Genomic DNA, 24,541 nt, shown 5'->3' with positions numbered 1-24,541 from the left:
CTGATCTGAGTTTTATAAGGCACTGTTATAAAGTGTTACAGGGAGCACAGCGTGCAGCATGTTGAAGTGATATGGTGTCAGCTCCATCCTCTGCCAGCAACCTGCCCCCCCAGCTGGCTGCTGCCCTTTTGGGTGAAGAAATGAGCTCACGTTTGGCACATTTCTCCTGGGATACAACTTCCAGTCCAGGTTTGGGGATGGCTGTTTAGTTCCTAAAGTCCTGAGATGGCTGTTTATCATTTCTTCCCTGTTTTGTTGCAGACTAGAAGCTGTGTACTCCCTATTATGTTTGAAGACACTGCATATATACAGTTGTATGACTTGCTTCAGGACAGGAAGAATCCCATGGGACTATGGGGACAGCACTGACAATGTTTTTATTCTTCAGAGAGCACTTGATGTGTGGAGCTAACAACTGTCAAAGGGTGCAAATGTGTTTTCAGGATGACAGACTTCAGTGTGACACTTCGTCCTTATTATTTGTGCAATAACCATATCAGGTCATATATGGCTAGGAAGGGAGGAGGGGTTATTCCCCCCTTAGTTAACCTTTGCTTTCCTGCGCAAAAGGAAAAGATGCCATAATTTCCCTTTTTCTGTTCCCTTATTAAAGAGCCTGCCTCCCATGACTGTGCTGTTAAGAGTAAAAGAAGACAAAAAGGAATGCAGCGCTGAAAAGGACTAACACAGCAAATTCTTACTTATGTCCCTGGGAACTGAGCTAGCTGTATGTGTATCAGGTGTCTTCCTTCAGGGTAAAAAAAAAATTGTCTACCTATTCCCCTTCCCCCTGTCTGTGTTCATAGGAGCAGAATAAGTATTGAAAAGCTGCAAGAGGATCTCAGTGAGATTTCTTCTTCTCTCCTTCTCATCAAGGTGTGTTCCCCTGTTTCTTCTAAGTTATAGATGATGTTGATCCTGAAGAAAGAGTAAATTAAAAACTACTCAGAAGGAGATTTGGACTTTTTTGTTTATTCCTTTTTAAGAGGCTGAAATATAAAAATAAATCCTGGCCTATTTATCTGCACTAGCAAAATCTGAACATAAAGTAATTACCCAAAGTGCAGTATATACCCTCACACATGTGTGCTCCTGTGCCAGTGCCTTCCTTGGGGCGTGGAGTCACTCAGATCAAGGGTTCCCTGTGCCAGGGGTTTTCCGTAGGAAATACACTCTTGATCCCCTCACAGGCCTTTTGCCTGGTCTTGCAAGTGCAAAGGAGGCAAAAATTCCTAAGTTAATTTCCAAGACTGGAAGCCTGGGGCAAGTGGGCTGGTAATGTTCAGCTCATAGCCCCACACCCAGCAGAAGGGAGCTGCTGCCCTGCAGGGAGCAGGGGAGCCAGTGTACAAGGTATAGCCACTTCCACCTCAACATCTGATCCTCATTGCAGCTACTTTTCTTTCCAGGTGGTTTACCAGAGAAAACAGTGTTTTAGCAGTAGTTTGGACAGTTCTATAATCTACCTTTTGATTTGGCCATATGGAACAGCATGCAGTTAATCACGGGAGCAATTGTACCTGTCAGTAATTGTACCGGTCACTCAGCATCTCAGGTGCAATAAACAGCTCTGGCAGCTTGGGTGCAAGGGCATTTTCTCTCTTCATCTTCTTTTAACTTCAGTGAGAGCAGAACTCCCATTACTTTGGTAAGAATGCCAGGTAGGCAGGTTTTTCTGGCTTGTGTGGTCCTTTTGGAGGGTGGCTAGGTGGCAGGTCTAGTGGCTGACGTCCTCTCTTTGTCTTTACAAGGGATACACTCAGGGTAATGGGAAGAGAAGCTATCTACCACACCAGCTAAACAGTGTTCATTCATCCTGACCCTGAAGCAGACCCCTTGGGAAAAGAAAATAGGTTGGTGTTCATTCCCAGTAAGTCCTTGGACATACTGCTAAGGCTGGCTTGGGGACCTCTGCTTTCATGAGGTGCATGAAATGGGCAGATATCTGCTTGGAGCTGGAGGACAGCTATTGTCATGGGGAATCCTAGTGCTTCCAGGGAATTATGCTCCTCACAAGGATAAGGCTTACTTTAATAAGCCCTTTCTTCAGTATGGTACAGTTATTCTGGAAGAGTGGATGTGCTTCAGTCATACAATACTGTTTAAAATGAAGTGCAACTCTTTGCCTAGATACATTAAACATGTTTTTTGTGCATTGCAAAGTGGATGTGTCAGAATATTTTACTTACAATGTTTCTAAGTAATCACTCTGAAAAGTTTCAACAGCTAGTCAGGAATGTCTTGCATATTAACATTTTGTTTGACAGTAATTACGAATATTAATTCAGCTGGCTGTGATTTTGTTCTGCCTTGCCTTCCTTCAAAAGCCAGAGATTTTCAAGCAATTTCCCATCTAAGCTGTAATCCAGCTGTTTCCTTGGATGGAATGCAATAAAGATACACAACATTGTGCAAATGAATTCTTATAAACCATATATTTGCATTGGTTGAAATTTTGAAAGATATGTTTCTGAAAAAGAGACGAGGTCACTGGCCTTGTCTCCTGCTGTTACACACCTAGGTAAGTGCTGAGACCAGTTTCTTCCTGGTTCACTACAGACAGCTTTTCAGTACTGTGTGAAGTATGTATTTGACCTAAGTGACAACCATCAGAAGATGATCAAGGATTACTCAAAGGAGAATGTATGGCTTGGCAAGAATTCATATAGGGATGCACTTGGACGTATCTGAAAAGGGAGGGCAGAAAGACCATATAATAGGGAAAAATACTGGTTTTCTGTCCCTAATATCATTTTCACAGTAGCAAAAGACAAGTCTAGGCAGTGGCCTCAAAGGAGCCTTGCATATTGTCATTGACAGTTCATCGTACCCCTAAACAATGGGGATATGATAAGAAACAGATGATTTAAATTTCTTAACCAAACCCAGAGGTGCATATCATCTGGGAAATAACTGTGGCTTAAAGTCTGTATCAGTGCCTTAGTCCAACAAGACGTTAGCTGCATTTTTCACTATCTTGCTGTTTAATCTAGGGAACACACTGGGTGCTTGAAAAATATGACTTTAGCAGTGTTTTACTGAATGAGGAGGAAGACTGGAACCCTTGGGAACTGAGGAGCAATTAAACAATGTGATCTGCATTTATACACACTCTTTTCTGTGTGACACTGACAAATAGTTGGATTCTGTAGGGATAGCACCATTCCAAACAAAATTTTAAATTCAATTCCAATATGTGACTAAGATTTATTTTCTTAAGGCTGAACTTCTTTTATAGGTCTCAGGGTATGAACAGAGGTTTTGCTACTCTTCATGTTTCTCCCTCTGTGCACCCCCACACATGTGTACACACATGGTCTTAGAAGAAACGTGGTTCTCTCATCAGGGATGGCAGCTCCTGGATGGCCAGGCAGCTGTTGTGATTTAAGGATGTGTGACGCTTGTGGTTTTTACATATTATTCCAGATAGTTTAAATGATTTCTGTGTGCTGTGTGTTAGTGGAGAGGGTAGGAAAGACCTGTTATTCATCTCATAGTCCATATAGAAAATGAATGCCTGACAACTCTTTAATAAATTCAGAAATTACTGTTAAACACTTAAGCTAGATTTTTTTAAGAATAAAATTGGATACCTAGCTCTTCTAGTCTTACTTCTGTCAGATTATTTATATTATAAATGTCAGATTGTTTATATTATAAGAAGTCCTTTGTTCAGCTTGTAGTTTACAGACTTTTTTTTTCTTGTAAGCATCTTCACCTGAGTGCCCTATCCACTGACAGTGATTTCATTTTGTACAAGTGATCCTTCTTGCTTTCTTCTCCAAAAGCACAGGGCTTTACTTCTCTCTCATTAGAGGACTCTTTGGGAGTTTATGCCCATTTCCTCTGGAGCTTCTGTGTTAGGTGGTAGCTGCAGGATCACCCTCGGGTTAAATGTGTATTAGGGTAATGAGAGATAAAGAAAGAGCTGATTTTGATTAGTGCTAGCAGACTTACTTTTTTTATGTAGCTCATTGATAAGCAAATTGCTTTCAGGTGACATTTCTGCCATTGATGCTGTAGATCTGAGGACATCATGAGTTTTGTGTGGACAAAGCAGTGGGTGTTTCCTGGGAAGCTCAGGCTGAGAACCACCTAGAATGGACAGAAGGGAGAAGGAAGCTCTTCAGATACCAGCAGCAGGGCATAATGAGCCTTGATGACTGTCTACATTTTGCTGCTTTAGCATACACTGGCATTTCCAGAAGCACTAACCTGGGGTACTTCTGGCAGAGATAAAAGATTTTTTTCTAAGGAAGCTTTAAGTGGTGGCAGCTTTACTCCTTGCAGCTTTAAAGGCATGTACCCCACACCCCCCTGGGTTTTTTCTCCTTTTTTTTTTCTTTTTTTTTTTTTTCCTGTTTACTCTTAGTGGCAGGAACGTTAGGGCTTTCAAGGAGTATTGTAGGAGTTCTTGTATTGCAGAACACTGCTATGTTCTTGACTGTTATCATAAGTATTTTAGTGTAGGTTCTTCAGTTTATTTCACTTTGTTGAAAGAGGGTAGAAATCATTCCTTAGCAGTATAAGCTACTTTTGAAAAATCTGTGCTAAACAGTGAATTCTTACCTAGTAATGGTATATATCCTTTGAAGCTGTAAAAGACCTGCAATAGACAATCTTCTTCAGATTTAAAATGGCTTTTCAGGCACTGCTAGAATTTCAGGCTCAATCTTAACTGTGTAGTTCACAGGAGGGGAAACCACTCTGCTTTCTTTAACATTAAACATGGATGGAGTTGAAATGAATTATGTTTATTCCACTTGTTAAAAGAAAACTTGGAGCCTGTTCCAGCTTGAGATCACATGCTTTCTGGGAATATATAGGTCTTATAACAAATCTTGGAATGCAAATAACAGGCACATGGCTCTCCTCTGGGTGGGAGTACAATTTATTTCAGAAAAATTTGGACCCTTAGAATGTCTAGCTGTGCTGATGCTTATAATTTGCGATGAGGTAGGAGTACTTGGTTCAAGTGACTTTACCTTGCAATCCTTTTTAATTATGTCTTTGGGCTTTCAACCAGTGGTGAATGATCAGGACAAAGATCCATTTGCAGTTTGAAGATATCTTTTTCCTTGTAAACTAACAGCACAGACACACATTTTATTTTTAGCAGACTAAAAGTGCAAACACACATTTTCATTTTATAAAAAATACCCTTCAGAAAGCGGTCAGCTGAAATAACCTCAGTAAATTGGCATGTCGTAACTCTTATCTCATGTCTACATGTTAAAGAGATTGTATCTAGAGGATGGATCACATCTGGCTATGGTCAGAATTTGACCACTTATGTTACTTTAATTTTTACACTTACCCTTGCAATTATTGTGTTGGAATTAAATCTTTTTGCATTTTGATAATGATAGGATAAACTGAGAGTGTCAAATAATTGTTATACACTCATTAAGCAAATCCAGTATCATGTCTCACAGACTAAGTTAATTTAGCTTTTTTTCCCCATCAGTAGATCCAAAACAAAATTACATCATACTAGTGTTACAGCAACAAAAAACCTGATTCAATTACCCATCTAAACTATCTTCCAACAGCTGTTCTTCAGAAGAAAGTGCTACATGTGTTTAAAATGCCATTACAAGCTGTGCACCATGAAGCAAAATGAAATTGGAGGTTGGCCACACCACAGAATAATCATTATATTTGGCATAGCTGGCAACCTCCGCTTGGCAAAAGTGCTAAGATAGAGCAGCAGGATCAGAGTGGAGGTGCTTCAGCAGAGCTGTTTGAAGAAAGCTTGCCTCCTGCCTGCTTGGTTTAGCTTCCTTGTCATTCACAAGATTTATTTGATTAATTAAAAAAAAATCTTTACAAATTGTGTTGGGTCCCCTTTTCAGCCTATCTTTTAATGTTCTGCCTCTGAACTCCTTTAATTTGATGGAGTTTTCATTTGACCTCAGCATGCTTTGGACCAGATCCTAAAGGTCTTTCAAAAGGGTTGGCTGCCTTTGTGTCAGAAGGCCAAACAGACTCAGCTCTATTTAAGTGGCATTTGTGTATTTGCTGTTTAAAATACTCTGGTTTAAAAAAAGGAGCACTCATGCCCTTGAAGGGTCCATGAGCAGCAGCATGAGGAATGCAGCAGGCAACCATTGTGAAATGCTGGGGAGCCATGACTGGGTGGACAGTCTGGTGTGTTGCTGTGCACTGGTCCTGCACTTGGCCCTTGCCACTTATTGAGCTCTTCCTTTCAAAAGAAATAGCTGTATTTGGTGTGTTTGCAGAGAGGAAAATTCTTTCTTTTTTAACCCATGCTGCCCAAACAGACTGATGCATTCTTTAAGATCAGGTTTGGACTGTACCTTGATAAAAGTAATAATGGGAAGAGAGAGAAAGAAGAAAAAAATGGCTGGACAGGTGTCCTGCAAAGTTTTTTTTTTTTCTCCTTCAAACAATATGTCCATAGAAGTTTGCCAATTTGGCATACAGTCTGAGCTCACTTAAGCAGGTTTAACACGATCAACTTTCTATTTAGTTACCACTAATTTATTGTGCCAGTGTATGTCAGAGTAGTATCAGGCTTTTGGAAAGGATATAGCAATACAATTATTCTGTCAACCTGAGTAAGCTAAGTACTGATCCATGAGCTAATGACTTGCTTCAGGGCAGGAAGACTCCCGTGGGACCATGGGAACAGCACTGGCAATGTTTTCATCCTTCAGATGCATGGAGCTAATAACTATGAGAGGGTGCAAATGTGCACAACACTGAGATTACGGGCTTTCTGTTTTCAGGAGAACAGAGTTCAGTGCGAGACTTTGGCCTTATTGGTGAGCTGAGTATAGAGACAGCTTATAAAAGACATGAGCTTTCACTTCAGCTAATCTTATGCCTGGGTGTTTATTCAGTGTCACAGACAACACTAGTGGGTGAACTGCAATCCCCTTGCAGAATTTTATAGGACTAAAAGGTTTCCATATTGGAAAATTCTTTCATTATTAATGGTTAACATATATAATGAATTCCTGGCTCCTTAAAGTATACTGAATAGTTAACCTCTTACCTTGATAAATCCCAATTAACACACATTTCATATCTTAACATGCCAGACTTAGTCCTTTGCTCTACAGACACAGACTGTTCAGTTTAGGATCTCGGTTATGTGTGACAAATTCAGTATCTCCTTTAAACAGATGTATATTGACCCTGTTCACAGCCCTAAACCATCGCCAACATTTTTGGGTTTTGCCTGTGAATAACAATGTTCAAGACTGGTATGTTTCACTAGGTTTCAGATTTCACGACAAAATTTTTACATAGCTTCACTGAAGATAATATGATTTCAGTGTTGAGCTATCTCTGTGGCTCAAATAATCCCTCAGTGTTGAAAACCAAAGTTGATTCCTCTAACAAGCAATGATGCTTGGTGATGTTTCTCTGTTGAAGGTGTACCATCAAAGTCTCCCTCATATAGTTTGCTTGCCTCTTCATTTATTCCAAATACAGTTAGAAATGCTATTTACCAGGTGTTGGCCCCACAGCACCAAGATTTGAAGGAGAACACTGCCTGCTTTCCATCAGACACAGGCATTTTCCATGCACCTTTGCGTGCTTTTTTAGGTTATTCAGTTTCTTCCAACAAAACCACGTGATCCATGAGGGACAATACCTATCTAAATGGTTAAATCATTTGTGTCCCTACAGATCTATGTTTCTGAGCTGTATTTGCATGAATGAAAATGAAATGCTGGATACATGCATGACTGCATTATTTGAGGCAGGTACTGCCGTACATTTATGAGTTAATCCTAGAAGAGCTGAGAATTTCTGAGTCCACCAGTGCTGCTTTTCTATAAAATTGTTTGTGCCCAACCATAGGCATTAACAATAGCACTGCCTGGGTCTGTGCCTCGCATTGGAGAACTTCAGCTCTTCAGGTAGTGTACACTTTCTTTTTTAAGTTAGCAAATAGCAGGGATAAAACAGTTCGGGAAACTTTGTCCAGAAAGTTTTCTAGATCTTTGGACAGAGAAGTAACGATAGTTCCAGTTCCCTATGGTGAGTGCATGAAAGTCGTTATGTTGAATGTCTTTGTATCACATTGATTCACTATGTTGTGATTCTTTTTTCCTCAAGAGCATCTTGGAAGGCACTTTTTAATATGCCCCTTCATAGTTTCTAACACAGTAACAAAACTTCAAAGCACAATTTCTAATGTCTACAATACTCCACCTCTTCCTTTTAATCAAGAAAAATCCCTTGCCTCACTGTTGTCCACTGTTGCTCTTTTATAATAGCCATCAGCAGTCTCAAACTGAGGCAGAGTATGATGCTCAAAGTATGAAAGCAAGTTCATACAGCAACCCCCCCAACAAGAACCAGCTGCCAATCGGTAGGAATGTCAGAGACTAACAGATTTATTCATTGCTTTCAATGACCAAGATGATATCCGATAAAAAGAAAGGTTAAAACTAGCAACAATAATTTTTGTCCTTTAAATGATTTTTTCTGATTTTTTTCCTTCTCCCTCTCCTCAGAGCTCCAGAACAGCTCGCTCAGAGGAAGACCGAGACTCACTGTGGGATGCCTGGGGCTCATGGAGCGAATGTTCACGCACTTGTGGAGGAGGGGCTTCGTATTCACTGAGACGCTGCCTTAGCAGCAAGTAAGTGGGTGAACGCTTTTTACTTTACTGATGGGAGAATTCAACCTACTTGTATGTGTCAGATGATAAGAAGTAATCAGTAGAGGTCCTGAACTACGCTGATATTTCCAACTCGATGTCAAAAAATCAGGGTGGTGTGTTTTTTAATTCAGGCAAGCAGCCAACACGCTTGATAAGGCAACAGCCTTTTAAAATATAGTGAAAACGTATGGGGATGCAAAAGTTGCCTGGACAGCTTGCAAGGCTGCCAGCTACTGAAAAGTGAAACCTCCCTACCCTTTCACCGTTTAAGCAGTAAGACTTTTCACACACTTGTACCAGACTACAACTAATTCACTGGGTTTAGCGCCCCACAATCTCAGCCACACTGAAACTATAAAACCATCACATTGACCCAACATGGCATCCTGAGCTCTATAAGAATGATAATTCTGCAGAGGATATCTTATGAATTAAATTTCAGATAGGAAGTCTTCCATACCAGCAAACCCTCCCAACAGACAGAATTAGAATGGCCCAGTGCAAAGGTGAAGTCTGGGTACCCAGTCAGACATCTGAGATTTTATTCCTCCGCAGTTACTAGCTTCCAATGGAACATAGACAAGTCATTTGACATCGCTTCCACTCTATAGCATGTGTAAGTTTTACCTGCAAAGTATTTCTAGCAAGTATTATTTCTATCTACTTTAGGAAAAAGTTTACCTGTAGTAAACATGGTATATGTGATAACTATTAACAGATTTCTGATAAAGGATGTGAAGGAAAACTCCAGACCAAAACTTCATGGCTTACTGCAATCTCTGATACCTTATATATTGTAGTATAAAAAAATGTAATACAATTTTCCATCCTGCATATGTTTCTTTTGTATTTTCTTTCATCTGCTTATAAAACTGATGTTAATAAAACAAAGTGTGACAATACACTGGAGATTGTTACCTACATTTGACATTTTAATACCTGATGCTGTTCAGTGAGGACAAGAAACAGCACAAGGCATTGAACCATAAGATCAGAATAGAGTATTGTGTATCTTAGCTTTATCTGTGTGCAGTTTGGTCTCCTAGTTCCAGCTATTATTGAGTTGACAATGTGCAAAAGTCTGCTGGAAGGAGGAAGGATAGGCAAAAGCATCTACTGAAACCAGTGGAAAAAAGAAAAAACTTTTCTATTCCATTCCCATGGAAAAAAAATAAGAATAATTTGGTTTTTAAACATGGGGCCAAATTCTCCTCTCTTGTTGGTTCCATAGCAAATAGTGGTTCTGCAAAAACCTCGAAACTGGGAATTGCAGAGACAGGTACTTATTTTCAATCACAGTGTATCCTTTTCACACTTAGGAAAATGAGTGATCTTCTATATGTTCCTTTAATGTAAACATGATTCCAGGCATATCAGGAGATCTGGGGAATCTGAGTAATACAAGGGCTTGCTGACTACACTTCTGCTTCCTCACTGAGAACTGCCTCAGTAGTTTCTAGAGGGGAAAAGTCTTGGAACTCCATGACAGTATTAGTAGTCATAGTGCTCTGTAGTATGTGAGTATAAACCATTCCTTCTGGGCAGGCTCTCCCCATCTGCTTCTCTTTGATTCTTTTACTATTCAGGATGTCCCTGAAGCTACTCAGTGGAACAGGGAATAAACTCATAAATCACACAGTACTTGTTTTTCATACAATACCTTACTACTGCCCTGTCAGTACAACAGCAATGCTTCTTGCCTTAAGAAACCAACTGCAAACTTTGGCCCGTTCAGATTGGGAAGCCCCCTATTCCAGGATAGGATACAGGGGTTTAACTAGGTGCACAACTTTTGCTAGGCAGTAGCAGTAAATCATAAATAGTAAAATTTCACCTGGAATTAGCACAGTATCAAATATGTGATAGTTTTTCCTTTTTCCTGATCTGTGTGCAATTGCTAATTAAATAAAGGGTTTAAACGATTAAATTTTGTGCTAGGCAAGCATTTTAAGTCGCTAAGAAAAAGGCAGAGAGGGAGCAGGGGAAAGAAACTTACCCAGGCTTCGAAGGTTTGGAAATAAGCCTGTGCACATGAATATTTCAAACCTGGCAAGTCTAGAACAAAATGCCTACCTCTCTGGGACAATTTCTTGGTTGGTACAGTTTCTGTCATGTATTTGCTGTGTATAATTTCATGGCAGCATGAAGGAAGATACTAGATATTTTTGGCAAATGAAAACTGGCAATATATTTAGGTGTTTTGGAACAAATTACTCCTTGATGTTTCTCATCCTGGGAGGAATGTTCGTAGTGCCTTATGTCTTAGTTCTGTATGAGGTGACTTTCAGAGCATTGCATGAAAAGAGAGAACCCAGTGCATCTGCTTTGAAGAAAAGCAAGGACTAATTGCCCATTCCTAAACACCGTTAGTATATGCAGCTAAATAAAGGAAACCAGTTTTCTTTCCAACTTTTGTTTGCCAAAATTATGTTAGTGCTTGTGTTGTTTGTTTTGGGAACATGTTTTGTGTTAGGCCTTCACAGCTGTGATGAAAGAATGGAAAGTGTTAGTGAGAAATTCTATTTTCTAGTGTTTTAGATGGCAAACACTTCAGGGTAGGGGCTGTTTAACAGTACATTTCGTTAGAACAACTGGTCCTGATTATGCTAAGGACATTTAGTGTGATAGTAATATAAATAAATATGCCCGTCACACAAGCAGACAGGAGTTGTCAGCCCAAGTCAACCATGCGTCCTGGTATCCCACGCTGACAGCGAGCAGCACTGGGTCACTCCGGTAGCAGAATAAGCAGAATAAGGAAAATAACATTTTGCTAATTAGTAGTTAAAGACTGGGCTAAACCTCAAAGCATGACATTTTTCATGCTCTTTGTTGACATTAACTCTTTATAACTTCAGATATTCTTGTTATTTACACCAAAGAACAGACCCCCTCTAAATGTTACAGTTGTCTGCCTCAACTCACTTGAAAGTGAACCTTCCAGCCTAATTATATATTGGGTGAAGAAGTATTTATTTTTATCATTCCAGAGTGTTTTACCAGAAGTGTTTTGTCTCAAAGAGAGGGAGTCTCTCTCTCTCTCTCTCTCTTTTTTTTAATACAGAGCTCAGGAAAGAGAAACTCCTCAGCTCCTCATCTGTCTCCTCTCCATCATAAACTGTCATGCAGCACTGCTGATCAAAACCTATAGAGAGAAGAACCACAGACCATTTCTGTTTTTCTTGAGGGCCAAACTAACAACTGTTGTGCTTCTACAGAGAACTGAGTTTTATTAGCTGTTGGATACTTTGGCTACAGGGACACGGAAATACACAGGCAGAGCTGGTGGAGTGACACTGCAATATGGTCTTTGCCCTCTTCCTCAGAATCTGGCTATTATTTGTTGTGGTCTGTCTATTGCACAGCACATCTGGAGTTTGTCATGCAGCATAGTGATGGATAGTACTCACACACCTTCAATCTAGGTATTAATAATAAGTGTGCATGTTGATTCAAGCAAACTCAAACAAGGTAATAAATGGCTGAATATTTGTTAGATACCTGAAATTCATGTGCATTTATTTAATTTCCTTGTATTGGAATAGATTTTCAAACCTTAAAAGAAACTATAAATTCTCCTATGCTAAGTTCACCCATCCTGGTCCTAAAAATATTCTGTGTGTTCTGAATTGTACTTTACATATTGACAAGTACTGCAGTAATGTCAATAGTGTTTTATTGTTTCTAGGCTTGGCAGGAAGATAATTGTGATTTTTTTCCTATCATCTTCCAAATTCGTCATCACTTTCTAGTAAAGCAAGGTTGTAGGTAGCAGAAGAGCAAGATGTCCTAGAGTTTTCGGAATTATTTTAGCAGATAATAGATAGGTAGTCTTTTTTTCAGTCTGCTTAGAAATCCTACCTGTTAGTCTTGCTGCTGTTTCCAGCTAAAGCATGAAGCAAGGAACAGTTTGTGTGAGTGTATAGCAGACTGCTAAGCTGGTTATGGAGTCCCATGGATACTGAATCTGGGTTAAGGTGTCAAAATTTGTGATCATCACTCTTACTTCTGGGAAATCATGTGTAAACTGCTGAATAGAGTGGAGGTTTTCCACCATTAGATGAGGGATGTATGTTTAGTAGCAAAAGAAAGTCAACATTAACATCGTCCTGACAGGTTTCCCTCAGTAATAAAAGTGACAGAGATCTAAAAAAAAATTTAAAAAAAAAGAAAACAAAAAAAAGAGGGAATACACATGAGAGAATCACAACCCCAGCTTTGTTTAGAAGCCTCATACTGGATCTGTTACTTGCTAGAATACTTTTTTTCCCCCCTTTCAAATGCCTCTCTCCATTCCTTCAGCTGATGGCTGCCTTTTGGTAATGCAAGTGAACCACCAGTATGAAATAACCTTTCCACCAGCTCTGCTTGCTAAATTAGCTGAAGTGAGTGATTCACTAGTTTGGTAATTCAGTCCACTGCCATTGCATTCTGCAGGATGAAAACAGTAGATCTACATAAATGACTCTCAGTTTTATTGCAGTTTGACTCAGGTGATCAGTAAAATAGCCACCAAGACATACCTTTGGAGGTTAGGTTTAATAAACTAGCTAAATTAGCTCTAAATTGGCTAAAAGTAGGTCAGTATTATGCTGTGTGATGTTTTTCATAAGACAGAAGCCCAGAATAAATTGGATTTATTCATTAAGGAGTAATCTTTTCTCATTTTGGTCACACAGATTATCAGTTCATAAATCAAGCATCAGATGGTTTCGTGCCTGTCAGATGATGATGGAATAGATGCATGTTATCCATGTTAAAGTTAAATAATAGAATAAGAACCCATTACAACAACACTGACTAGCACTGAAAAGGGGATACATCAAATACTACATATTTTAAAAACACTGTTTAAAGTTGCAATTGTATATACCTTTCATACCAAAACATTTTCTGCTGTTCTGTTGCTGCTTCACAACCGAATTTAGAATTTAGTCCAAGCATGTGGCTGTGGCCCATAGTTTCGGGCTACAGTCACAGACTTATCTGTCTCAGGGGCTTAGATTGCAAAAGAATCTGAAGTTTTTCACATCTAACATTGACAAATGGTCCTTTAAACTTTCTGAGTGAAAATTACAATGGAACCGTTATTCTAGTTTTTGGGTTGCTTCTTTGTCAGATAGAGGCTAACAAATTTCTGCAACTATTGTGCAATGATATAAATGCAGTCTGCTCTAATCCTGGCATTACTAAATAAGGCAAATTATGCCACTTTATGAAATGTTCCTATGCCAGTCACAATGATCATTTTAAATACTGTGGAGTTTTATGACTTCTAGAATAAGACCTTTGCTATCTTAAGGCCTGTAGAATAAAGAGCAAAACATATTTGCAAAAATGCTGTCATAATTGCTGAATACATCCACAAAAATAAATAACTTTCTGATGAAGCATGCCACATCACTGAATGGGAGTACAGTCAATGTCATAAAATTCTTAGGTGACCTGTGCTACCAAATGATTTTGGAGGATGGTTCTCATTACACTGATCAAAACTATATCTGTATGCTAGCTCAGTGTATTACTTCTTGCAAATGACCTTCAGGATACCTTAATAGCTGGCTTGTTTTCTGCTTCAGTTGATACCTGTAGCTGGTTTACTCTGTAAAGGACATCCTCCATGCTATACTGTGTGATTTTAAACATTTGGAATAAATTTTGAGTATATTTAGTTTGTAGATGCTTCTGGTTAAAGCTGTGCCATCTAGCAGCATTTTAAAAGGGAACTTTTTATTCTCTTTACTCTGGGATTAGTCAAATGAGTAATTATGAGAACATTTCCTGCTTTCATTTGATGGAGAAGCGTTTCTATTTTTCGAGAGAGACTACAATTCTAACTCCTAATGGCAGAAGCAGCAAGCGACAATCTTAAATTTGAGTCAATAATATAAAAAGCTGCAAATTTCACACAATCTAGATCAACGTTGTAATCTGTGGAGTGATTGCTGACAGTCTTTGGAGAACGAGTTAGTCACTGTCCTAATTTCCTACTTCTAAGCCTCAGTGAAATAGCTAAAGATATATAAAATGCTTTCCTAGTGTTGTTTGCCCATGTAATCCATTGCTAGAGTTGCCACAGGGATGTTTTATGTTGGTGTTTTGAGTGAGAAACTGATCTACTGATCTGTGTTACAATGAATGGTAATCAGCATTGTACCTACAGATGAGTGATGGATATGGTTTCCATAAATCTGTCTTTCTGTTGAGAAGTAGCCTACCTAACAAAAATGTCTGTGAAGCCTTCACCTGGATCATAAACTGTTCATAAGTCCAGGTTCACTGGAAGAGCTCTTGTATGTTCATAATTCTTTCAATAAATCTGTTCTGGATTTTAAATGAAAAAGAATTAAATCAGCCAGGCCTTTGCATGATGTGGAGTTTTTGTAAGCCTTACTACCTATAAAAAAGAAGTTAAGATGTGATTCTCTAAAGCCCCAAGCAATAGATCGTACATGAGAAAGCATAAGCATTTCAGCGGAGCTGGTCTAACACATGTGATTCAGACCCAGGTTCAAACTTCCTCAAAGCATGGGGAACTAGGGTTCCTGCTCAGCACATTTGTTTTGTGAAGACCAGCTGCAAAACTTGGATCCAGATCCAAGCTCAGGCATGTTCAGATTTGGGGTGTTAGTACTTTGGGGCCTGCAATATGTTCTAGATGTTATCTTTGTGACACAGCAGGCCAGGTGAGATTTAGTATTGTATTTTCTTTCCACTTGGACTGTGAAGAGACCTCTTGCTGTTGTTTTGCTGAAAGGCACTTCTTTAATTCTTGCTTTTTTTCTGCCTTTCTTGCCTAGTGAGCATCTGAAAAATATTTGCAACTGTAATTGCTTTCTGTATATATGCAATATGTTATATATGCAAATGTAAAGCTAAAGACACTTTTTAAAAAATTCTTAAGAAAATAAAAAATACTGCAGTGACATACGTGAGAGACTAAATGGCTGAAAATAAACAGTAGTCTGAAAGCACTCTGACAAATTTTTCTCCTTTTCCTTTATTATTCTCAAATTTGATTTTTGTTATTTTAATTGGACTAGGCAATCATATTTTACTGAGAGTTTAGGCACTGTCATTTAATGCCAACTGTTACTTAGAAAATAAAATTCAGTGGCTCTGAGTAATGCAAAGAAGAATTTGAAAGTAAAAATTAGAATAAATTATTCTGTTCAGCAATTTGTACAGCAAAAGTCCAAGGTCTGCCTTACTTCTGAGTAAATATAATGCCACCCTTAAACTCCAAGGGAAGCAGAAGCTACCCAGAGTAAGAGCTTTGTGCAGGTTGGAGCACTGTTGGAGGTGCAGCTGATCATAACATTTCCAACAAAATTCTCAAATCTGAACCAGTCCCCTCATCAAGCTTCCAGAGTTTAAAATGAAATTGTGACACAAGCCTAATCGTACTTTTAGAAGGAAAGGCTTATCTCTGCAAAACCAATAGATATATTAGCTTTCTCTGAGCTCTATGCTATCTTGGCTAGACTGCTAGAAATAGCCAACTTAGTATATCAGTAGGTGGGCTAGCTACCTTTACATTACTTTGGTTATTTCTTGCACTATAGCCTACAGTATAAACAAAACTTTAGAAGAGATTGGATGGCATTCTGTAGGGAGCATTCAACACAACTTCAACAAGCATCAAGTAGCCAGAAACATGTACTTGTTTTCTACTAATATCACCATGAAAGGGACTTCATCTTTGAGAAACACTGTTTACTTGTCCTTCAAATTCCTAAACAGCCAGTCAGGTTTTGGTTCAGGCTAAGTATTAAATAAAGGCATTTTTTCCTTTCTTTTTTCTAACACCATCTCTTTGGTATAATGTGTAGTCATATTGCATATGTGTATAGCCATATTCCATTCTTTTGATTCCAGTGAATTTATTCTAGATATACAAGAGTTTCACAGAGTAAAGCCCAGCATGATGGCTTTTTTGTTAGTTCCATACTCATCCCCTTCACATACATGAGGGTCAATGTTTATTTAATCATAGAATGGGCTGGGTTGGAAAGGACCTTTACAGATCATCTAGTCCAACCCTCCTGCCATGGGCAGGGACATCTTTCACTAGATCAGGTTGCTCAAAGTCCTGTCCAACCTCACCTTGAACACTTCCAGTGATGGGGCATCCAGAACTTCTCTGGGCAACCTATTCCAGTGTCACACCACCTGCATTATGAAAAAAATTCTTCCTTATATCCCATCTAAATCTATCCTCTTCCAGTTTAAAATCATTGTCCCTTGTCCTGTCAGTACAGGCCTTGGTAAAAAGTCTTTCTCCATATTCCATATAAGCTCCCTTTTTATATTAAAAGTCTGCAGTAAGGTCCCCTGGAGCCTTCTTTTCTCCATTCTGAACATAGAATCATAGAATCACAGAATTCCTTGAGTTGGAAAGGACTCATAAGGATCATAGAGTCCAACTCCCTGCTCCTCGCAGGACTACTTGAAAATAAACCATATGACTAAGAGCATCATCCAAATGCTCCTCGAACTCTGACAGGCTTCATGCCGTGACCACTTCCTGGGGGAGCCTGTTCCCGTGACTGACCACTGTCTCAGTGAAGAACCTTTTCTTAATGTCACATTGAACTTCCCCTTACACAGCTTTATTCTGTTTCCTTGTGTCCTATCACTGGCCACCAGAGAGAGGAGATTAGCACCTCCTCCTCCACTGCCCTCCTTGAGGAAGATGTAGACTGTGATAAAGTCACCCTTTAGCCTTCTCTTCTCCAAGCTGAACAAACCAAGTGACCTCAGCCAGTCCTCATGTCTTGCCCTTGACACCTTTCACCATCTTGGTTTTCCTCCTCTACACACATTTCACTTCAGTAGTCTGATGTCCTTCTTATACTGAGGCGCCCACAACTGCCCACAGTACTCGAGGTGAGGCCACACCAGTGCAGTGTAGAGTGGGACAATCACCTCCCTCGACTGGCTAGCGATGCTGTGCTTGATGCAGCCGAGCACACAGTTCACCCTTTTGGCTGCCAGGGCACACTGTTGACTCATATTCAACTTGCCATCAACCCAAACCCCCAGATCTCTTTCCACGGGGCTGCTCTCCAGCCTCTCGTCCCCCAGTTTGTATGTATAATCAGGATTACGCCATCCCAGGTAGAGAATCCTGCACTTGCTCTTGCTAAATTTCATATGTTTGGTAATTGCCCAGCTCTCTAGTCTGTCCAGATCTCTCTGTAAGGCCTCTCTACCCTCAAGGGAGTCCACAGCTCCTTCTAGTTTAGTATCGGCAAACTTACTTAATGTACATTTGATTCCTGCATCGAGATGATTTATAAAAACATTAAAGAGCACTGGCCCTAAAATTGAGCCCTGGGGTACCCCACTAGTGACTGACCACCAACCTGATGTGACCGCATTTACTAGAACTCTTTGAGCCTGACCCATCAGCCAATTACTTAGCCAACATATTATGGGCTTGTCTAGCTGTATGCTGGACATTTTGTCCAGAAGGATGCTATGAGAGACAGTTTCAAAAGCTTTGCTAAAATCCAGAAAAGCCACATCTACTGGCTTCCCTTGGTCAACTAGATGGGTAATCTGGTCACAAAAGGATATTAATTTGTTAAACTGGACTTTAACCTCATGAACCCACCTTCTACCCCAACTCTCTCAGCCTTTCTTCATAGGAGAGGTGTTCCAGCCCTCTGATCATTTTTGTGGCCCTCTGGATCTGCTCTAACAGGTCAATGTCTGTCTTGTACTGGGAACCCCAGAGCTGGATTCAGTACTCCAGGTGGGGCCTCATCAGAGTAGAGTAGAGGGCAAGAATCACCTTCCTGGCCCTGCTGGCTATGCTTCTTTTTATGCAGCCCAGGATAAAATTGGCTTTCTGGTCTGCAAGCAGACATTGCCAGCTCACATCCAATTTTTCATCCACCAGTATGCCCAAGTCCTTCTCTGCAGGGCTGCTCTCAGTCAATTCATCACTCAGTCTGTATTGATATTGGGGTTTGCCCCAGGCCCAGGTGCAGGGCCTTGCACTTGGCCTTGTTGAACTTCATGAGGTTCGCATGGGTCCAATCATGCTAAGTATGATACATTATTTACAACAGAATTATTGATTCCCTAATAACAATATTGCAGAAAACATTATTTATGCAAGAAGTAGGCCTTTGGTGGCCACAGATCAGTACCCATGCTTTTATTTGCCTGGCCAGCTTCCTGCATGTAGTGACTCAAGTTGGTATTTTGCCTCCTGGTTGTTTATTTTTTTTGCTCCTGCAGAAAGAATATTCATAAGAACTGTAACTAAATTTGCCAGGCAAAGTTGGCTTCTCTAGGGAAGGTTGGCTTGTCTATCCATGCCCACTTTTCTTGTCTCAAAGTTAACTATTCCTGTAACATTTCTGGTATTTCACTATTTCAACAAGGTGCAGAAGTCTGTAGGAGACAGTCTCCTAAACATAAAGAATGAAAGATTTTTACAGTTGCAATGCCAAGGTGCATGGCAAAACATACCAGTGCATCTACATTGTGGCAGGCAAGGTGCTTATTAACAAAAGGATATGGAAAAATTTTTACACATCTTTTCAATATATTGTCAACTGAATGATTTGGACATGAAGTTGGGCAGACCCAACCAGACATTTTGAAAAAATAAACTCATAAAGTCAACACAGTCCTGCTGCGTCTTCCTTTTTCTTAACAATTTGGTGTTTATGGCTTTCCCTCACATTTCCATTATGGTATGCTGAAAGAATAAAAGAGACTTTTTTTCCCCTGGATAAGGACAAACACAGAAGTTGTATTGAGGATGAGAGGGGATCATAACGCTGTGCAACATTTGGGAAAGAGGTAAGAGCAACAGGGTGGGGAAAGAGAGATGCAAGATGGTGTTACTGTGTGTATAGCACGGTCTCATGCCTGCTGGCACCAGGGAAAGGGGAGGGCTAACACAGTCTGCCTAAGATCTCATGGGAGCAGAAAGGCCCACAGCATATTTTTCTCACAGGTGCAGTGCAGAAACCAGAATCTGTCCAGAAAAGTGATTATCAAGGGGTGTGAAAATAAAGGAGAGTGAAGATTGTCCAACATTACATCATCTTTCAAACCCCTGTAGTGAACAGTTGCATCAAAATTCACATCGACAGAAATAACCCACCTCTGGCTCATAGTTGCTTGCTTATATGGAGATTTGTTTCTTAAGAAAAGCATTTCAAACTTTGATGACTGCTGAGGGTGGCAGGAGTTGATGAGGTCCTCCTCTGCAAATCTCTTTCATCGTTTTTGGTAATTACAGATAAAGGCAACTTTGGCATGGAGTTGCTATTCTTTCTGGCATGGATTATTGCAAGGCTTCTAACTCTAGCTGAGCACAAATACACATCTACTTTAGACCTTTGGGGCGGCGGGGGGGGACACGACTTGAACTAAGTCCCCCTACAAACTGGAGCCTGGAGAAATAAATACTGGGGTTTCGGGTTGTTTACGTTAAGAGAAGTGAATATTTTAATATATTAAAAGTTGTTAACCTCTTTCAGAAACTTTACTGGAAACAAGTGACTAGGTTTGAAGAATGAAACATGATTCCCATTGACTTGCTTTTCTTTCATATTCACTTGCTAATAATTGCCTGTCAAGCCAAACCCTCAGCTACCTTTTCCCTTCTCAAAATCCCCTGCAGTGTATAGATAACAGAGAAGACTAGAAGTACCTCTTACGGTTCCCACTCTTTGTGTGCTCTCCAAGATGAACTTGCCATTCTGGGTGACTTCTGACTTTTACAAATGGCTGTGTGTACTCCTTCTTCATATGAGTTCTCATTTATATCCTACAGAGGTCAGAGGATGTGTGGTGACTGTATCTCATAATGTCGTCTCACTAATCTGCTGTGGTCCTTCCTTGCATGTTAAATGCTCTGTGCTGTGGCATTCTGCAAAGCATCCACACTGAGATAAGGGACCCGTACCATTAATTTGAACCCTGACTAGAGGAAAAAAACTAGTCTGGCCTGGTGTCATGCAAGGTGCTGTGTATTTCACTCTAGCAGGATTAAGTTCACTAGATGGTTTCAGCTTCCCTATTTTAAGCATAGACAGGATCAGAAACAGAATTTACTTTTGAAAATCAAAGTTTATGCCCCCCCGCTATTTAATTTTTTTTTCCCCAGAGTCTTTTTAACCATCTTTTTTTTTTTTTTTCCTACAAATCGTATGATTTTGAATCCAAAAGTAGATACTTGAGTTTAAGAGAATCTGGAATACTGTCCTGAAGCAGCATAGCTCTGAAACACAAACTACTCTACAAATCTATTGTGAAAATATATCAGCTTAGGCTGAAAGCAGTTTACCTGCTTTTGGTTGATGGGTGATAACTGGGAAACTAATGAGCTTAAGCAACAAAACCCCAAAGTTTGCTCTTGGAGAGGGGACAAGGGAAGTTTTGGAAGAGTGGTTCCTAGTGTTCATGAATCATCACAGCACTAGCTACATCCAGAATTGCACATTTTTTTCTGTAAAACCCTGGCCATTAACCAAAGAAGGGAAACTGGAAGAAAACTCTGAATAGTTCTGTGGCACATGTCTAATGAAAGTACCCATTCTTTTCTCTAATGGAAAGAATTACTGAAAAATAAGTGGGTTTTCATTTCAAAACAGACAATATGAAGAAACTCTGAAAAGAAGAAGAAGAAACTGTGAGGCAGCTGATCGAAATGAAGTTTAAATTTCCCTTGCAGTTCAATGGTTCTGAGGTTAATAAATTGTGGTAACAGCAGGTCTATGTGAAGCAAAGGGATGTCTGATGGGTTTTATGGCATTTCTAAGAGATAGGTGGAGCATGTATCAAGCTTGGCAAACAAGCTATTCCGTGTGGAGTACAAGGCCTGCACTAGGACTGCCTGCATGCTGCATATACTTTTTTCTTTGCTACCTACCAGTGTAAACCAAGACTACCTCTACTGAATGTAGTGGAGTGTAAACAGGTTTGGCCTGCCCCACCATATCTCTGCCAGCTTGTCTATATTGCTCAGGAATGACTGGGATGCTGGGGGAGTTGCTTGCAGTTATTTTCAGGTTTTTAGTTCATAGCCTATTGTGAATATAATTTTTATTGTTACCCTGCTAAAACTGTTTTTTGTAGTGCTAGATACTTTGTAGACACTTTTCACTTCTGTGCATGCTTGTAATGATCAAAAATTGCTTCAGTTAATTACATAACATTACAAAAGCATTGAATTAGTGGTACGTCTATTGTGCTTTTAATAGCATCCTTTTCATGCTAAATGCTACACAAGAGAATATGTTATCTTTCTGCTTACATTTCTTCTGAAAAAGTGGTAAGTTTATTTACTTGTTTATCTTCTCTTGTGATAATTTACACCCCTGTGATACATTTGCAAAACTGTGTTTTGCCCTGATTTTGTACTGACATAGGTGTAAATGACTGCTGGAGGAATTTCACAATTAAGTTTTGTGGATAAAGGTAGGAGGAAGTATGGCTTCAATAATTTAAAGGAAATCTGTTCAGATTATTTTAGAGTTAACTCAGTATGGAAAAAGTTCTTCTGTTTTCAAAAAAACAAAGGAAAAAGGAACGACACAAACGCATGCAGATGCTGTCCTCTCTCTTGGATAGTTCAAAATGGTTTGGATTTAAAAATTCACTCTTGGCAGGCATTTAGTCCTCAAGGAATGTGTACTTGTTAAATCCTGGCCAAAAAAAAAAGGGGGGTGGGAGAGGAAGTTGTGAAATTAAGAAATTAAAAATGTAAGGAATTCTATTCTTTTGAAGGATAATCTTTAAAAGCCAAACCCTGCATTCTGATTTGTACTGAGGACCTCCACAGAGTATGCTGTCTGAACTCATAAAACACATGAAACTTCACCTAAGGTCAAATACTCGGAATACACACTGCTGAGTGCTAAAAAGATACCTGGGTGTTGACCTTTCTTCTGGGATTCCCGCCAGCATCAGGGCTGGTATGGGTCTGCTGTGGGGGAAAAGAAGGAGAGCCATGGAGAGCACGTCAGGGCACGTGCTCTCCTTGACCTCTGTTGGACCCAGGTGCTCTTTGGATGCTGTTCTGCAGCATGGATCTGGGAGTAGTGAGGGGCTGGTGGGTCAGGGGGGAAGTTTTATACTCTCCTTCTCACCTCACTTCAAATTGGGAAAAAGCCCTGTCCTGCTAGCCTGTCATTTCACACTGCTGCAGGCAGGTTTCTTTCCTCCCAGTGCACAGGTTGTTCCCCAGCAGATAAAGCCTGGCTGCTGAGACTGTGTCAGTACTAAGGTGTGTGCCTGGGTAGAAGCAGAGCTGAGCCTTTGTGAAACCATTGTGGATAGCTGGGAGACACGGGGCTTTATTAATGTGATTCAGATGTTGATTTCCAGCTATGTTCTGTACTCTGAGCTCCAACCTTATTTACAAACTGATCCCGCCTTCTAGAAACTAATTTTTAAAGCAAAGGTAGGAAACTGAGGAGTTGTAGAATTCATACCTCAATACCCGTATGGGGACAGAGAGCCCTTTACTTTGGGGAAGAGGGTTGATGGGGAATTAGGTGATTAGCGATCATTGTAGGAAAGATGCTGACAGAATAAACATCACGTGTTTGCTTTTTATATTCAGCTATTAATGTTTTGGGGTTTTTTTTTTAATTTTTGGACACAGGACCTGTGAAGGGCGAAACATCCGGTACAGGACATGCAGCAATGTGGTAAGTGAAGTATAGTTTTGATATGATACAAATCATCACATACAACAGTCGCGTCCAAGTTACATAAAGTGACTTGGTAATGTGATAGTTAAACTACTATAGCTATCTAAACTGCCTTCATACCTCAGGACTGTGGGCAAACTTTTGTCAGTTTCTTGAAAAACTGGAGAGATTATGGCATAGCATGATGCTAAAACTCTTTGGAAGCCATCGCAGTCACAGTCTTTTCAAATAGAGTGTCAGTGAAACTTCAGAGTTGCTCTTTACAGTCCCCCTGGCAGAATCAAGACCACTCGTGTTCCCAGTATTATTTTGATAACCAGCTGGTTCACACTGGGGAGTCTGTCAGGATGGAATATTAACCTGCTAAGGACTGAAGACAAGTCAGTAAGACATGTATGTTTCTCCTCACCTGTGCCCTCCCAGCATTGCTATTCTGTTGCATGTCTTAGAAAAGCAGTTTTAGATAGCCTGCACCAGTGTTTTGGCCTTTCCAAAGGCTCTTGGTTGTTTTTTATATATGGTGGATACAGTTTTCAATACAATAAAATAAGAAACTTCAACTTCTGTGCTCACTGAAGTGAAAGTGTGTTTTCACTGGTGAAAATGGAAATAAAGACTTTCATACAGAAAGTTTTATTGGGTGCCAAGAATAGTAAAAGCTCTCAAATTACATGGACAAATGTCAGTTTTACCAGTAAAGATGGAAAATTAAATCAAACATGCACTGGGCCAAGCTTTCTCATGCCTGATAGGGACATATTCAGAAGCCTTTCAATAGGTGCTTTGTCTAAAAAAGTTTAAAAGTTTAAGTTAAAAAAATGAATATGTTCCCTCATATTTAGCTCGTATTTTCTTCAATAGACTACAGTTCATAATGAAAGAAAGTGCTTCTATCTGAGTTGTAGTCTCCCATGCATAAGATTTCTCACATTTCTTCCTCTGAAATTTGTTCTGGGTGTATCCTTTGGGTTCCTGAAATCCCTCATCAGTCTAGACATCTGCTTCACTAACTGATAACAACCAGAGTAGTCAATAAATAGGTCTGCTGGCTGATTAACAGTCCAATTTCCATCTCTGAGGCACTTAGGCTACACCACGACCATGGTGGGAATGGGAAGGTTGATTTGTGCCAGTCAAGTTGCATGCTGTAGCTCTGTGGAATATCTCAGACACACAGACACACAGACACACACAGACACACACAGAGATA

At 39.9% G+C, this 24,541-nt stretch overlaps 1 protein-coding gene across 5 annotated transcripts in view; it reads left to right on the top strand.

The window, feature by feature from the left end:
* Nucleotides 1-24,541, top strand: part of ADAMTSL1 (ADAMTS like 1) — a 474,745-nt gene that overhangs the window by 287,534 nt on the left and 162,670 nt on the right. For all 5 annotated transcript variants that reach the window (XM_052776382.1, XM_052776381.1, XM_052776383.1 and 2 more), the window contains 2 exons: nt 8,496-8,623; nt 23,283-23,328. In XM_052776382.1, the coding sequence (XP_052632342.1) occupies nt 8,496-8,623; nt 23,283-23,328 (174 nt within the window). The remainder of the gene's footprint in view (nt 1-8,495; nt 8,624-23,282; nt 23,329-24,541) is intronic.

The sequence above is a fragment of the Harpia harpyja genome, chromosome Z, assembly GCF_026419915.1.
Source record: "Harpia harpyja isolate bHarHar1 chromosome Z, bHarHar1 primary haplotype, whole genome shotgun sequence".
Lineage (NCBI taxonomy): Eukaryota > Metazoa > Chordata > Aves > Accipitriformes > Accipitridae > Harpia > Harpia harpyja.
The sequence above is the reverse complement of the archived record's forward strand: the minus strand, read 5'-3'. Positions and strand labels throughout refer to the sequence as shown.